At 35.2% G+C, this 18,029-nt stretch overlaps 1 protein-coding gene across 6 annotated transcripts in view; it reads left to right on the top strand.

Annotated features, from left to right (window-relative positions):
- Nucleotides 1-18,029, top strand: part of LOC120419640 (longitudinals lacking protein, isoforms A/B/D/L) — a 428,218-nt gene that overhangs the window by 386,554 nt on the left and 23,635 nt on the right. The window contains exons 7-8 of one of the 6 annotated variants that reach the window (XM_052706354.1): nucleotides 5,766-6,576; nucleotides 9,268-17,443. The exons of the other annotated variants lie outside the window; for them this stretch is intronic. Coding sequence (XP_052562314.1) covers nucleotides 5,766-6,576; nucleotides 9,268-9,419 — 963 coding nt within the window. The 3' untranslated portion in view covers nucleotides 9,420-17,443. Of the gene's footprint in view, nucleotides 1-5,765; nucleotides 6,577-9,267; nucleotides 17,444-18,029 lie in introns of those variants that run through there. 6 annotated transcript variants of the gene reach the window in all.

Genomic DNA, 18,029 nt, shown 5'->3' with positions numbered 1-18,029 from the left:
GTCTTTTGTGGTCTCTGTTGCAAGTTCCTGCTCATTTCTGGGCATCCTAAGGTTATGTGTGGTGAGTCACCCTATTATCCTTACGAATTCAACAAATTTAAACATTTTATGACCCATTGGCAAAAAAATTTTATTAACGTTTTGAAGAAATTTACATTCAAACTTTTTATTTTTTTTCAAAAGGATAGATTACCAAACAAAAGATTAACATAAACAAAATTAAAATTGAGCAATTCCAGCCCAAAACAGGATTTTTTTAGGTACTTTTTTCTCGACCCTCTCCGATTTCAATGAAACTTTGTAGACATGTTATCCTAGGCATATATAAGCCATTTTTGTGTATATGGAGCCAGTAACACTCGATAATGACATTTGAGAAGGGCGTTAGTGTTTTAAATATTTTTGTATTTCGTAATTTAAATATTGCTGTATCTCGAAGCCTTTGCATCGTATCAAAAAGTGGTCAAAGACAAACTTGTAGGAAATTTGACGGGCTTTCTGAAAAAAAATACACTGAAAGAAAAAAACACTCCACTTTTATGAGATTTTTTGATTTTTAAGTTTAAAAGTCAAATTTGAAGGTGAACCCACGATTTTTTTTCGTTCAAAATTTTTGTGAAAATAGCCTAAGATGTTACAAAAAGACTCACGAAAAATGCAGGATGGAGCAACTCACCTAAAAAAATACAAAAATCATTTACCGAAACTGTTTTTTTGAAAAGACCTCTAATCGTCAACATTTTCAAAAACCGAACTCGAGAGTCGATTCTTCAGACAATTTTAAATAAAAGTCTCCATATTGACCATTGTCCTAAGTTCAATCCTTGTGAAGTTACAGTGGTTTTAAAAATAAAAATGATGAAGTATTTAGTTTTTTTTTATGGTTTTTGGCAATTTCTATATGACAGACTTGATTTTTCAGTCTCGTGAATATTTTTATCGGAAAGATCGTCCAATTTCCCATAAGTTTGTCTTTAACCACATTTCAATTGGATGTATGGGCTTACAGATATAAGCATCATACAAAAATCATTTACTGAAACTGTTTTTTTGAAAAGTGCTCTAAACGTCAAAATTTTCAGAAACCGAACTCGAGAGTCGATTTTTCAGACAATTTTACGTAAAAGTCTCCATATTGACCATTGTCCTAAGTCCAATCCTTGTGAAGATACAGCGGTTTTAAAAATAAAAATGATGAAAAATTAGGTTTTTTGATGGTTTTTGGCAATTTCACAGACAGACTTGATTTTTCAGTCTCGTGAATATTTTTATCGGAAAGCTCGTCCAATTTCCCATAAGTTTGTCTTTAACCACATTTCAATTGGATGTATGGGCTTACAGATATAAGCTAATTTACTATCCAGGTTACTATACTACACTGAAAAAATATTATGTCTTTAGTTATGAGCAATTTAATTAGCTTATATCTGTAAGCCCATACATCCAATTGAAATGTGGTCAAAGACAAACTTATGGGAAATTGGACGAGCTTTCCGATAAAAATATTCACGAGACTGAAAAATCAAGTCTGTCTGTGAAATTGCCAAAAACCATCAAAAAACCTAATTTTTCATCATTTTTATTTTTAAAACCGCTGTATCTTCACAAGGATTGGACTTAGGACAATGGTCAATATGGAGACTTTTACGTAAAATTGTCTGAAAAATCGACTCTCGAGTTCGGTTTCTGAAAATTTTGACGTTTAGAGCACTTTTCAAAAAAACAGTTTCAGTAAATGATTTTTGTATTTTTTTAGATGAGTTGCTCCATCCTGCATTTTTCGTGAGTCTTTTTGTAACATCTTAGGTTTTTTTCACAAAAATGATGAGCGAAAAAAATCGTGACATCACTTTAAAATTTAACTTTTAAACTTAAAAATTGAAAATCTCGTAAAATTGGCGTGTATTTTTCCTTCAGTGTATTTTTTTCAAAAAGCCCGTCTAATTTCCTAAAAGTTTGTCTTTGACCACTTTTTGATACGATGCAACGGCTTCGAGATACAACAATATTTAAATTACGAAATACAAAAATATTTAAAACACTTACGCCCTTCTCAATGTCATCCATATACACAAAAATGGCTTACATAAGCGTAGGATAACATGTCTACAAAGTTTCATTGAAATCGGAAAGGGTCGGGTACAACCGATTCCCTATTTGACATGGAATTGCTCAATTATTAAATCATTAAGGTTATTGGGTCCACAACCTTATGTACCATGCTTCTTCATACAACAAAAATTTCAGTATGTTTAGCTGGAGACACATGGTACTTTATGTTCGATCAATTTACCGAAATACGATCATTTTTCAATCTTTTTAATGGAGTATTCCTAGTAATTTTGTAAAAATCTAAAACAGGTATGCAAAATGTGATTTTAGCGAAAATCGTAAAAATTTTGCAAACTATCTTTACTCGTATAGGACCAAGCAAACAAAAAAACTGGTCTATTTTTTTAGTCATGAAAATCTTGGGATAAATTTGAGCCAAATCTAAGCACCTTTGAATTAGATCCTGCTGAAATAACATGAATTCTTAGTATATTTGCCTTTTTTCAAAACTATTTATTTCTTCAGAAGATTTTGGCACTGTCCATACAAATAATGTGAATTTAAGAAAATATATACCTCGCGATCGGATTTTCAGCAAAGTTAGAAATTTTTTAAAAAAATAGTTACATTTTGAAACTGTATTTTTTAAATGAATTCTCAAAAACCATATTTTAATTTTTAAATGCAACTTTTCAAAGGTTACTTTTGAGCCACAGAGAAGTATGAACAACAAATTGTTTCATGAGGAATCATTCTTGGAAAAAAAAACGAAAATAATTTATAAAAGCATAACAAAATTTGCAAGCAAAAAGTACGAAGAATTTATTTCTATAAAACGCGTCATTTTCAAGTTATAGCCATTCGAGGGTGTCATTAGTTCAGACCCCGTCAAAACGGCATTTTAAAGTTTCATACGACCTTTTCAATTGTTAGGCTGGACTTTTCGATCCTCAGTCTATTTTTCCTTGAAAGACCAACTAAAAAAGTTGATGGCAATTTTTTGGCCTACCCTAACCCGGCGTAGGTCACCCTTAGGGATAAACAAAAAAATCTGGTCGTATTATTTCGGCCAGGGAACCCTCAGTCCAATTTTGAGCCCGATCGGAGAAATTGCTGTATAACTAATTTGAGTGCTGTAAAGTAGAACTTTTGAGCCCTTTTCGAAATTTTAGGATCGAATCTTAAATTATTTTTATTTGAAAAAAGGACAGAAAAGTTGAACAAAAAATTCATTTCTCGACATAAAAATCGGATAAACAGTTATAGAAAATTATAGATAGAACACGAAATAGCATCGGAAAGCTAACTAAATGAACTTAACAAAGAAATACATATATGCTGATCTTGTATTAAATACTATTTTTCAGTTCATTGATAATATTAACAAAAGAAAGTCGAGTAAACAATTTAATAATTGTATCATATATCAACTTAACCCCATACATAACACATTTTCTAAACGCAGCTTAATCACACTTTCCAGGAACCCATTAAGTAGTGCATGAAAGCAAGCTTTCATTTTCCCCGTTGCCATTTTCACCCTCCTTTTCAAAAGCTTTCACCTCATTTGCATTCTGTTGCGTACAAGTTGCTTCTTGGAATCCTTTCCCGCTGCGTGTGCGTGTCCACTTCAGTTAAAAAAAAACAAGAGCAAAGAGCTTTCAAGGATTCAACCGACGACTCAACAACGCAACGCGTAACGGTAACTGTTTGTATTAGTTTCGAGTATGTATGTATGTGCGTAAACTTGCTCTTTCCTATAGAATGTAAACAAACACAAACGACGCTTGACGCCTAACTTGGTTGAGTTCCGAGAAAAACTTGGAAACAGAACGTTGACAGTGCCAACAAAACGAATCACAAAACGAGAAGAAATAATTTCTGCGTATTTTACTTTAACTGTGTATTTTCCCTAAATGTATTTTCTGTAAATATTTATATATTCCTTCCTTCTTACTGTGTTTTCAATGTGTACATATAAATAGTATAACTGTGTAATTTGTGTGTTTCTCTTTTACCAATCTAAACATGTTTCTTTTGTTTTTATTTTTGAAAAAAAAGTTTTTTTTTTCTTTTTTGTTTCAAACTCATTACCCTAAGTTTAACTCGTTACTCCCAAAAAAAAGGTAAACGTTTTGTTTTGTTCGTAACACCTTTCGGCAAACCAAAAACAAGTCACAAAATAGCAATATTTTGGAATAAAATTTTCCGTATTCGTTTATTTTTATTAACTGTCAAGAAGTTGATCTCCGTTTTTTGAACATGGCTGTGCTAAACATATATATTTTTTTTATTACAAGTGCATACAAAAAGTACATTTTAGTTGTTCTTTTCAACTTTTACATTAAGACCATCAGCAACCACAAAAAAAATCCAATCAAAATCAATCAAAATTTCGATATTTTTTTCTTATTCGTTTTTGTTTTATCATCGAGTGCATTTTTCTCTTTTTATCAAATGTTTTTTCTCTCATATATTAAATTTTACATATCAATTTTTGTGTATATACCTAAGCAGAAGAAAACCAAGCCAAACCAAAAGCAACCCCCTCTCAGCCAAAAAATGGGAACAATTGAGCAAATTTTTGTACCAAAATTCAACCCCGGCCCCTCGTGGAAGGTGACGTTTCTTGGCAAGAAGAAAACAAAAAAAAACTTTTCCAACTTGGTCAAAGTTTGCCGTTTTCTTCTTGCTGGGAACACTTCCCAGGATCACAACCCTCCCAAAAACAAACAAACCAAAAAAATATCCCTCCAACTCCTCCAATAGAGTCAATCGGTCACTAATCAGTCATTCAGTCAAACCAAACGTAAAAAAAAAACAAACAATCAGTCAAAAATCGAGCCTAACAAAACGCCGTTGCGCTTGCGCTTCTGAAATCCTCAAAAAAAGAATAACAGAAATGTTACGCCCACAACCAGACAAAAATCGAATTTCAACTTCTTGAGCAGAAAAAAATGTACATTTTTTGGTTATTTACTACGGATAAGGAAAAAAACAAAATAAAAACAACAACGCAAAACAATAGAGTGTGAGCCGTCACAAAAAAGGAAAACAAAACAACCAAGCGGCCAGCGCTTCCTCTTTCTTTTGTTTATTTGTACTTTTATTTTTTTCGATTCGTTTTATAATTTATCTCTTCCTTATTCAGTTCAAATACAAAAAACTTCCCTTCGTTTCCTTCATCAACCGCCTTTGTTTACCTTCTCTTCTATTCCTTTCCACGTCGATTTGCGACAAAATCTTTCCAAGCAAACAACCCCTTTTCCGTGCCGCCAGCACTGACAGCTGTCAAATCGTTAAAAACAATCAACCAAGTTAGATTTACCGTGTGTACACGAACAGGCAACCAAGTGAAGCGTCAAATGTCAAAATGTCGTGTCCAAGATGGCGAAAGCAAAACAAAATGGCCACCCGGCAGACTTTGATCTTGTCAAACTAGTTTTGTTTACTTTTTCTTTTGTTTTTCTTATTTAACGATTTGTTTTGAGTTGAATATGTAACGTTAGGATATTTTTTTCTAGAGTGCTTAGTCCCCTCTCTTTGTATTGGTCCCTCCCTTGAGAGCCGATCGAACGAACTCAAGAGAGAGCAAATATGTAAACAAAAATGAAACGATAGAGAGCAAAACAAAACAACTCAAACAAAAACAAAACCAAAGCGTCAAGCGTTAGCGACAAGAAGTTGATGTCCGATTTTTGTTTGGTTTGCAGGAAGCATCAGAACCGCATGCCGCGAGCGGTAGTCTTGGTTCCGGCAGTGGTGGCATGCTCGGCGGCGGCCTCTGTCCCGGTGGGGGCAGTGGTCACCTCGGGGTGCCATCGCCGCTGGGTGGCGTCGTCGTCAATAGTGGTGACCGCGGCGGTGGTGGTGTTGGTGTCGATCCCGGTGGTCCGATCTATCCGTGCATGTACTGCGGGGCGACCTTTCCGCACCAGAGCAAACTGACCCGGCACATCCTGTCGCACTCGCTGGAGACGCTCAAGTACCGGGAGACGGCCCACCTGATCCATCCGTCGCATCTGGCCCTGCTGCAGCAGCAACACCACGAGCTGACCCAACAGGCCCAGCACCAGCAGGCGGCCCAGGCAGCGGCAGCAGCGGCGGCCGCCTCCCTAATGCCCGGTTCTCCGTCGCCATCGGCACTCAGCTCGCCGCACAACCCGTTCGGCGGGGGTGGCCCCGGGTCCGGATCCGGTGGACATCACCGCAGTGGCGGGCCCGGCCCGCTCGACCAGATCCTGGAACCGCCAGATGGCGCCCCGTCGCCGATGGAGCTGGAGTTTGCCGCCGCCGTGGCCGCTGCTGCCGCGTCCGGGAATGCCGGCGGTGTCCTCGGGGGTCCCGGCTCGGACCAGGGCAACGTGGTGCTGTGTAAGTTCTGCGGCAAGAGCTTCCCGGACGTGTCGTCGCTGATCACGCACCTGCCCGTGCACACCGGTGACCGGCCGTTCAAGTGCGAGTTCTGCGGCAAGGCGTTCAAGCTGCGGCACCACATGAAGGACCACTGTCGGGTGCACACAGGTAAGTGGCAATCTTTTGTTTTAAAAACACATGTCGAGTTGTAATCCCACTTACTGCGTGTAATTACAATCACTGAACTGCCCATGATCGCATAAATGTCCCATTTGCATTTTCATCACTTTTGAGTTATTGATGCAGTTAAGTTCAAAATCGTGTGCTCTTTCAAAAGAGCCTATAACATGCAGTACTTTGCTCTAGAAATCAGGAGGAAATCCTGTTTTTTCGTGTAAACTTAACACGTAGCCTTATGTGTGGGACAAACTTCCCTTGCGTTTTTCTCAGCTTGCTGTTTTTGCATATGGGACATTTATGCGAACATGGGCAGTGAAAGACCTAAATTTCTTCAAAACTAAATCGTTTTACACTTGTCGACCAATTTCGGATTGCTTTCCCCTTTTTGACGCTACTTTTTAGCAAACAGCTTTTCAAACTGAGATGTGTTTACCTTTACCTTCACGAAGTGACACTTCACAGTCAAAATAACGCTTAGCATCTCGCGCTTACGCTATCACAATGTCTGCTCGCATCTCTATCTGTCACATTGGCGGTACCCGAGCAGAAATGAATAAATTCTTTAAAAAAATATTTTTTTATGAAGAAAAATGCGTTTGGATTTCTATCACTTCACAAATGAAGTTACAAGTTATTTTTCTTTTTCGGGTGATTTTTTTTCATTTCATTTTAATACATTCATAGTAACCATTTGGCACGTAAAAACATCACAAATTTATTTAAAAAATGGATAGGATCGATGGTTAATTGAAAAAACAAACTTTTGTAACAAAATATTACTAAAATTTAAACAATTATAAAATAATGGAAAAAAGCTTACAGAATCATGTAAAATTGATTTTGAGAGCTTATATTTTTTTTATTCTTTATTATAGAGTTTTCAGCCGGAGGCTGGTTCAACTCTTTTAGTTATAAAATCCTAGAAAAAATGTTCGAATAAAGCTTTTTTCATTTATTTCAGGAAGTGCGAAGTTGTTTGACAGAATAGAAGAAGTGCTGAAATTTTTCATGTGTCAATAATATTTGTTTTAAAAGTATGCAAAACAATTAGATAAATAGTCCAATGACACCTTATACTAAAAAAATAATCGCCTTTCTTGACAGAAAGTATCTTGTTTGACAGCTATAGCTGATTCATTGCAAAATAATGTCTTGTCAAAGTAATTTTAATTTTGTATGTTAAATTTAACGATCATCATGTTTTAAAGATTTAAAAACTTATGAAACAGGAGCTGCCTCTCCCCGTTCCGTGGTAATGGGTTATGCTATAAAAAAATGGGTCACACCACGATATTCCTATAATTGGTCGCAGTGGTTTTTGAAGGCTCTACAAAAAAAACTTATGAAAAATACAATAACAAAACAAAAGTAAATTAAAAATATCTGAAATATTACAGAAACGTTATTTAAAAGAATTATAAAATTTTCACAAAAATTCTTTCCTGAAACTTTTTAAAGAACTGATCATGCTTAGAAGGATGAAAAATAATAAAAAAAATAACTGAAAAAAAGAATATTTTTCAAAAACAGTTATAAAAATTACACAAATATTAGAAAAACAATCAAAAATGATTTTTAAAGAGAAACAAGACCTCAAAATATGCTTGAGTTCCGACTTTTACCTTTAAACAAAAAAAAGCTCTTTGAAGAGAAAAATAACTGCAAAAATATTACTGAAAAAAGAGTAAAATATTTTAAAAGAATGAAAGAAATTTTAGAGAGACAAAAACAATGTTTGAAAAAAAATCGAATATGATCTTTTTTTTAATTTTTATAGTGGTACTCATTAGCCAAGACAATCCTGGTTAAGGGAAATTTATCACCCCTAAAAATTGAACGCTCTAAGCCTGTGTTTTCGATTAACGGACGTTTAAGATATTCTTTCTCCTGAATAATCATTTCCACTCAAATTTGAAAAAAAAAATGAATTATGAATTCACGAAAATTATTTAAACATAGAAAAAATACAATTTAAAGTCAGTTGGAAAGTGAATTGACATATGAATTCTTAATTTGATATTAATATTGATAAAAAATACACGACTTTTTATCAGATTGCAAACATTGCCAAAAACTTCAAATCGATAAGGAAACAAATTCTGTACAGCTCAGACTCGATTATCCGAAATTCGATTATCCAAAGGTTTGTATTGACTTTGGACAATCGAATCATGAATAAAAAATCGTATTTTTTTTTTATTTTCTTGCTTTTAAAATCAAATTCGAGTTCTGAAAAATGCATTTTGTGATTAAACAGGCAAACAACTCATCAAAATTGACTAAAATGGGGTCGTACAATTAAAATTTGATGTTGAAGTTGAAAGCAAGAAAAAAAATGTTTTTTTTTGTTCTTATTCGATTATCCGAATTCTCATACAAACCTTCGGATAATCTAAAAACCATTTCAACTAGCAGCACGATTATGATTTTAAGGTTATTTTAGGTTAAATATATCGAAAATCGAAAATATACCAAAAAATATATGGCATGCCTTCCAAGCTGGGATGCTATCGAAAAGGCTAAAACAAGCGATGCAGTCAGACAAGCTCACATTAAATGTATTTTGCAGCATTATTAGTGGATTACAACTCTGCATGCCTACTACTTTCTCCCGAAATCGGAAGCGAACTCCGCCCCCTTTAAACCCGTTTCCAACTAAACTAAACTCACCCGTTCTAGGCGAGCGGCCGTTCCGGTGCGGCATGTGCGGCAAGACGTTCTCCCGCTCGACGATCCTGAAGGCGCACGAGAAGACGCACTACCCGAAGTACGTGCGCAAGTTCCTGTCGCCGTCGCCGATCGACGGGAAGGACGACGCCTCGCCCCAATAGTGCGACGATCTGCACCTGCTGAACTTCCTCCTGCTCTACAACCTGCAGCACCATTGTGATATGTACGGCTTCACCTGAACCTCCTGAACCGCCCCCCCTCCCCAAACCTTTCAACAAAGATGATGAAGAAGAAGAAGATGATGATACTACCAGCAGGATAGCAGCAGAAGCGCAGTCGATCAACAACAGGAACGACCCCCTTTGAAAAAAAACACACAAAACAGGAGGAGCCACCGTACACTAAGATATGTTAAAGAAAAACTCTAAACTTACACAAAACAAACAAACTTGTAAACAACTACCATTTACAACGGGACAACAAGAGAAGCTATTACAAAACTAACCAGCATCCCCTAGAAATTCCCCCCCTCCCACAAAAAAAGAAAAAGAAGAAAAAAGACCCCGATCAAAATATACTATTACTAAAAAAAACTTAGGATGAACCACGCGCGAGTAATGAAGCAATATCTAAACAAGAGTAATTTTTATACTATGAATAACACACTTTGAGGAAACAAACCCCCGTCAAAACAGGTTAAAAAGCACCTCCCCGCGTTTTGGACTAATGACCCCAACTTCCCCTCCCTTTCACCCACACACAACCACGATATGTAATTAATATTGGTGCTATTTATACCAATAACAACAAACACAAACAAACAGACAGACAGACAGACGAAATAAACAAACAATACAGTTCTTAAAAAAATAGGGTTAAATAGCGCGCACGTGTGTTAACACACGCGTGATATTTCCTCACTCAATTTTCCCCCTCCTACTTTTACTTTTTTGACGATCAAATTTCAAAACTTCACACCAGGTTTTGTGCGTGATTTTAATGGTGGTGGGGTAGTGGAAAGCGATTAAGGTGAGGAACCAAGCTGCTCCACCGAACGAAAAGTGTTTCTTTACGATCAAAGGAGGCGCATGGTCTTTTTTCTTAAACAGGGTTTGTTTTGTTACCTTTCGTTACAATCAACAGCGGTAATTTCTCTTTTACGGTCTTTATAAAATATTAGTAACCTTTCCAAATATGCCAAATTTTGTAAGGTTTGTTGAGTTTTTAAGCTTAGATAGCTGATATTATTGTTTACAGCAATAAAGCTTATTTTTCTGAGTTCAATGACCCTTTGTACGACCACAAAGAGTTTAAAATGGATTTTTAAATCAATTTTGAAAAATTAACGTCGCGGTCCTTCTTGACAGAAAAGGTCCTACTTGACAGCTCTTTCCAAGGCGATCATAGTTGATCCATCGAAAAAATGTTGTCTCGTCAACTTTTTTTTTGCATTAAAATAAAAAAAGTGATCAGAAAAGAAAGAATTGCGATAGAAAATACCTCTCGTTGCCCACCAACACAAATTTGTGTTCATCCGTTCATTGATACTGTTCGTCCCTTTCAGTAAGAAAATTACCATTTCTTTTTCGTCAAACCTTGATAAACAATACAGTAAAGGCGCATATTTGACATGTCAAAGGTTTTGAGTTCGATGATTCACATGATTTTTCATTATCGGCTTTTTTTCAAATTTAATTAAAATTTAAGTTGTTTAAAAATAGGGTGTTTTTTAACAAATTTGCACAATCAGTCTTTAGATCTGCTGTGTTTTTTTGCCAATTTTTCCATTTTTCAAATACAGAGGAATGTAAAATAATATAAATGTATTTTAAAAAAATCGGCTTATTTTCATGCAGATTTAGTCAATACCGAACCAACCAAGAAATGTGATTTCAAATCTGTTTTAAATGAAAGTCGCTCCAAAGAAAATTCTGCACCTTCAACTGGAGTGACATTCAAAAGCGGAAGTTTTCTTTTTTTGCGCGATGAAAAACACGGATTAAGCACGAATATAACGGCTTACAAGTCTCAAAAGTTTGTTAACTGTAATACCGAAGACGTTGCTAGATTCGATTGGATTAATTTTCATTGTTTGCTCAAAGAAAAGCATCTAAAATCGTAAACGGACTGCATTTTAGGATACTTAATCGAAAATGTGTACAACGCACAGATAAAAATTAAAATTTCAGACGGGATTCAACAACATAAGCATTTTTTTTTTGAAGAATTTTAGTTGCCTTAGGTATACTGCGGAGATTTTCCCTTATCGCCTTAAAAAGTGGAGGGTCAACACATCCCGTCTTCCAAAACTTCCTTGTCCACGGTGAAAAAAAACTAGGCAACATGGGCTTAGACAATCGTCACATCAGATGGCGAAATCCAATCTGCAATCCGCTAAAATTGCCGAAGCAAAGTAGATGTGGAATATTTTGATTAATTTTAATTGGTGTTGATAGCAATTAAATTGATATTTAATTCATACGTATTTAATTAAACGTCTGTAAACATAGGGGAAGTAACATTTATTTGTGATTTTTTCACATGAAACATAAAAATTTACTTTTCTTTTGGTCCTTCTGACGTAATCTGTTCACTTAAAATGTGAAATATGACAAAAAATTACTAAGATTTTAATTCGTGCTCACAAACAAAAAATATGGTTAAATTTCTGTCACTGTAATAATAATAAGGTTAACGAAACATTTTTAATGATAAAGATTTTTAAAAAACCTTTAATATACTTTACCATTTTGAAAAATATAATAACAGTTTGGCATCCTTTTGTAATGTTTTCAGCTCATAACTATTTTTTAAACGTTTATTAAAGCTGGATTTCGTCAATTGATTTGAAATTTTATTCCGGTTTGAACAGCTTCAAATCTGACAACCCTATAATGAATATTCGCCTCTTTACAGAATTATTTAAAACTTGTTAAAGCTGAGCGTTGCAAATTTTGGTAAAACTCTAACATTCATAACCGTATTGTTCGTAACATTTTTCTAATTAATAATTAATTTTGTAAGTCTGGCAACCCTGTCGTGAGGTATCTCAAGTTCATCAAAATTAATAGATTTTTTTTTTAGTCCAGACGTTGCAAGTTTTTATTGAGATGGCATCTGAACATTTTCAAATATTCGTAATTTGACCTTCTGACAATTTGCAACACTACTTTTAGATGGATTCACATTTTAAAGAGTTTCAATTTTTAATTTTTTAGGAAAAACATGATGAAAATATCAATCAAATCAATTCACATAAATGCATGAAATAGTTTTACTAGCTAAATTTAAACGCCAATATGCTTCTCAAAAAAGTAGGATACGCTCCTCTGAACAAACGATGTGACCATTCGTTTTAAGGTAACTTGTTTTAAAGATTAAAATTTTTAATTTAATTTAAAATGTTAAATTATAATTCCATTTACAACCCCACCATCAAATCGCGCATAAAAGTTAATCTCCCCTAAACCAAGAAAATACACACACACATACACACAATTAATTGAGAAAAGACATCTGTGATCTTATTGAATATTAATTAATTGAGTTAGTTACTATTAATAATGTTCCCCCCTCTCAAACAGCAACGACCCCCCAACTCCCCCACTCCCCTTTAACAATGTGTATGAGCGCGTTAGAGATAGAGAGAAGCAAATCAACAAAACTATGCTTCTTGGGAGGAGTTAGTTTTGCAAGAAAATAATTTCTTATTTTTGTTAAGAAATTTTGCTCTACGGGGTAAACCTATCCTCCTAAAAGTGTGACAATTGTACAGAAATGGCACCACAAATCAAAACAACCGTTTATTTTTCCCCCCTCTTCTTTGTTATCAAAACTTAAGTGCAGATATTTTTTTTCACATATAAACAGATCATTTTACACACAACCTTTTCACAGACAAACAGACCGACACCAACTCACTCACACAAAACAAAAGGCAAGACGCGTGCAGGAGGAGCGAAAAAACAAATGGGTGAAGAAGAAGAAGACGACAAAGTCGAAGACGGCGAGAAGAGAAGCATTACGTTCCTTATTATCTTTAATGAAGTTTAGTTCTTAGCGGGTAAATTACCAATATAATTAGTAAGTGTGACAGACATTTTTTTTTGTTTCCTTGGAGGGTTCGAAATGGGGCGATTCGACAAATTAAAAGTGGTTCTTTTAAAACAGCAGAAAAAAAATACGAAGAAGTGAAAAAAGTAGAAATTTAGTCGAAATTAACTCTAGTTGCATATCATGAGAAGAGAAATCACACACAAACCTCACAAAAACACACAAAACCACACACTCACACCACTGTCTTTTAGGCCCCTCCCCGATTAGTTTTAAAAAGTCTAATTTTAATTCGAAAGCGAAAAATTAGTTGTTAGACGCAACACAAACGCAAACACCCTCAAAAGGTGGAGGAGATGATCAAAATTTTACTGTTTCGGCCCACCCTATTTAAAGTTAAAAAAAAAAACAAAATTTCGTAACGTAAACCAAAGTTCAAAATTTATTGTTTCGGCATAAGAATGAAAGCAAACGTGTTGTGATAAACTAGTTCAAATTTACGTTGTTAAGTTAGGCAAAAATTAACGGAAAAAAATTCTCCTTTTTCTCTAGTATTTGTTGAGTAAGATTAGTTAACGTTAAAAAAATCCCCTTCAAAATTGGCGACTTTTGGCGACATTTCTAAAAAGAACATCAAAGCAAAGGGAACAAAAACACTGAAAAGAAAGTCGGATGGAAATCGAAAATCTACATTTTTTTGCGTAACCATTGGCTGTGATTGAAATGAACAATTTATGTTTTTAACCTGAGTAAATTAACCCCACACACACACATACGCACGCACGAAAGTGAAAAAAAAATCTAGAATATTAAGTAACTTAATTATTTAAACAAAACATTGGCCAACGCACTCGTTTCGAACGGATCTCAAAATTTTGCAACTGCAAATAGTCACACTCAAAATCAAAACAAATTATTAGGCGTTATATTTTTTTCAAAATTTTACAACAAACTTTTAGGCTTAAAAAAACCAGTCAAAATTTAAAGCGGAAGCCATAATTGAGTTATTTAATATGTTAAGCAAATTTACACCTAATGAGACTTTCCTTTTTGGTGTTCATTTTTTCGGTAAAAAGAAAAGATTTTTAGTCAAGTTAAAAAAAACAACGCAACGCGTTTTTCTCCTCCACTTTAATGTTAAGGTCACCCTAAAAAAAACTAACAACAACACGCGACCCGAGGTTGACACGTGTCAAAATTCTCAATTTTGGTTCCGAATCGAACAAAATTTCCAAAAAAACAAAGCAAACATTCCATTTCTCACGAGTTCACACTCACACTATCGCACACGTCTTATTTGCACCTTCACTCACACAAACAAACACGTTTAGAGTAGAACACAAATTGCTTGCTTTTTTCGCACACAAACAAAACTTCACCTTCACAAGATGGCACACTAGAGAGCGAGAGCGAAGAGAAACGAGAGAGAGTTACAAAACGGTGCAAACACAAACCACAATTTGATTACCATTTTTACGAAAAACAAAGTTCCACAGAAGAAAAAAGAGCGAAAAAGATGGCAACACTGCGCAGCTTGGTTGTGTGCGTGCGCTCTCGTTGAGAGCGCCCGCGCACGCTCACTAATACAAGCAAGCGCGCGCAGCGTCTGCGACGCGCGGCAAATATTTCTAAAATATTTTGTTTTTACCATAGCTGAAAGTTCCTTTTTGTTAATTCTGTTGTTTAGTATAATTTTTAACCTTAAATTATTATTTTTTGTTTTGAATTTTATTGTGTGTGTGCGCGCACGCGCAAAATGCGAAAAAAGGGCAGCCTACTACGATTAGTTTGTTTCTTTCTTCGGGCAGATGCGAAGCGACGCGAAACGTCAAACTCACACAGATACAAACAACAACAAAACACACACACAGACATGCAAAACCCCCCTCAAACAAATCCACGCAGATAGAGAGAGGCGTCGCCGACTTTGATGGAGGCGCGTCACGCGAATGCAAAACAAAACAAAAAGTAAACAAAATATATTTATTTTTCATATATTTACAACAATAATTTCTGCAAGTAATAGAACCGAATGTTAAGGGAGCGAGAGAGAAACCAAGAAAAACAGAAAAATACACAGCAAAAAAAAACAGTAGTTGAAAGTTAAAAATAAAGCAAGCAAACAATAGGTTAGACCGAGTGAGGTAAACAGAATGAAGCAAATAGAAGCAGACTTACACAAAACACACACACACAACTATACATATTGCATAAAGGAGTAAACAAAAACATAAACAAAGCGCGATGCGGAAGAAAAAGAAACATATTGTAGTAAACAAGAAAATTGAGAATTTTGTTCATTTTGAACCAATAATAAACAGACGCGCGCGCGCGTGACAGCTGTCAAACTTTGACAGAAAAGGCGCGAGGCGAAACTTCTGGAACGTGAACAAACTCGTGTATGTAGCGACGGGCGCGATATGTAAGGTAATATTATTGCAGTAAAAATCAATTATTAATATACTAATTCTATATTATATATATACATATACTTAGAAAATATTTTAGTACTATTACAATACTAGGCAGTAAGTGCAAGGTAAGAAACAAAAGCATAGCAATAATTATCACTTAAAATATCTTGCAAAAGCAGAAGGTAAAACAGTAGGATTCATTGATAAGAGCATAGATCGTATTTATATGAGAAAAAAATACCTTTTATATGGAAGATGAAGAAAAAACCCAGAAAAAAGTAAAACATATATCAACCAACACGAACACTCTTACACACACAATAGAAAGTGGAGCTCGCACGCAAACATAGCAAGCGTGGCCTCCTTGGATGCGCGCACCTCTTCACTCTTACACACACTAATACACACACCACGTTATTGGCTTTCACCAACACACATTTGAACGTACTAATGGAAAACCAAAATGTAACATTTGAGGTAAAATATCGCAAAAATTATGATATTTTTATATTGAAAAACATCTTTAAAAACCCAAAATCCCTCTCACTCACACGCAAGCAAAAAAATCCGAATCGCTCGAAAAGTGTGTGCGTGAGTGCGATTCACCACACACAAACAAACAAATATGACTGAAATCGAAACCTTCTGGCGAACACAAACACATAAACACGATTTTTAAACGGCACCCTCACACACACACTGACACGTTCTGGAAAAAGGCGTGCGCCGCACGCGGCGCAAGTTTTCGATTTTTAGTCAATTTGTAGCTTAGAGTGCCTCTAAAATGAAAGTATATTAAAGTAAACAAAAAAGAAAAAAAACAGTTGATATAATTTTTCGAAAACTTCAACACAGTGAAAATATTAGCGCGTAAGAGGAAGAAAAAAATAACTTTAAAAACAAAAATCATTCAACACACCCACACACCCACATGCACACGCAGGCAGATCGAAGTTGCACGCAAGCAGAGACAACTTGCTTACAAGAAGGTGAGAAAAACCCGCTCATATTTAGAACATGCACAGACACACAGAAATTAAGAGAGAGAAAGTGAGAGAGTTGCTCTCACGCAGGATCCGCTTTGTTTGAGAGCGTAAACAAGTAAACAAAGAAAAAAAAATCACGTAAGTCGCTTATCTAAGTTGGTTAAATTCTTGTAAGAGAGAAAGGATACACAATAATCTGTGATTTTGATAATAAACAAACAGAGGAGACAAAATGTTTGGATAAATTTTTAGGAGATGCGGACGAAACGTTAAAATTCAAAATTTAACCCCCCCGTACTGAGTAAACAAACACAAGAAAAGCAAAACAATTGGCTGTAAACGACAACATTTTGGAACTGAGCTTTTTTTCGGCATTTATCATTTCGGCAAACGGTACTAGTCAAAATTCAAAATTATATACCAAAATTATAGCTTTATTGTTATCTTTGATCGAAAACAACTCGTAGCGTTATACCTTTTCGGTTCAATTGTTTTCCCGTTTTCGGCATAAAATGTAAGAAAAAATACATACTAAAAGTTATAAGAGAAGAGGAAAAATCTAGATATAATAAACTGTCAAAATTAGTTGAAAACTCTACGTTTAGAGCGAGCAAAAAAAGCTAACATAACTAGAATCCATTATCAGTAAACAAAAAAAAAACAACAACTTAGTTCGATTTTGGATGGCGTACTTCTTAAGTGTAAACATTTTTCGAGATAAACAAAACAAAAGCGTGATGGCACACAGTTTGCGGGCAATTCCACAGGGTGACTATTTAGCGAGCGCGCGAGCTGTCAAAGTTTGGAAGGCAAATCGACGAAATTAACTCACACACACACACACTCATAACATAAACATAAACAAAACGGCGAGGCTCATTTCGTACCTTTTTTTCGTTTGTTTAAGTGTAGGTTTTAGTTGGACAACATGAATCGCACACACACACCGACACACTCACCCTTACACAGCAACTCTCAAAACAAAAACAAAAAATAGAACAGGAAGTAATGAAGGAAACAATAGCTCAGGGCAACTCAAATTCTTCCATAATATATCAATAGAGAAACAAGACAAACAACAACAACAACCCAAACCAACACAAACCCACACACACACACGCACACGTTCGCAAAACGAAGAAAGTAAACAAGTGAACAGCTAGATGAAGCCGAAGCTTGCTCCGATCCCGTTACAAACAGTTAGAACTTTTCACTTTGTTTTGTTTTGTTATTGAAGTTTGTTTTTACCTTACTTGTTCAATTTCTCCGTTACAACTGTCAAAACAAACACATACACACAAACGCATTCATCTTCACA

Source organism: Culex pipiens, chromosome 1, assembly GCF_016801865.2.
Source record: "Culex pipiens pallens isolate TS chromosome 1, TS_CPP_V2, whole genome shotgun sequence".
Lineage (NCBI taxonomy): Eukaryota > Metazoa > Arthropoda > Insecta > Diptera > Culicidae > Culex > Culex pipiens.
The sequence above is the reverse complement of the archived record's forward strand: the minus strand, read 5'-3'. Positions and strand labels throughout refer to the sequence as shown.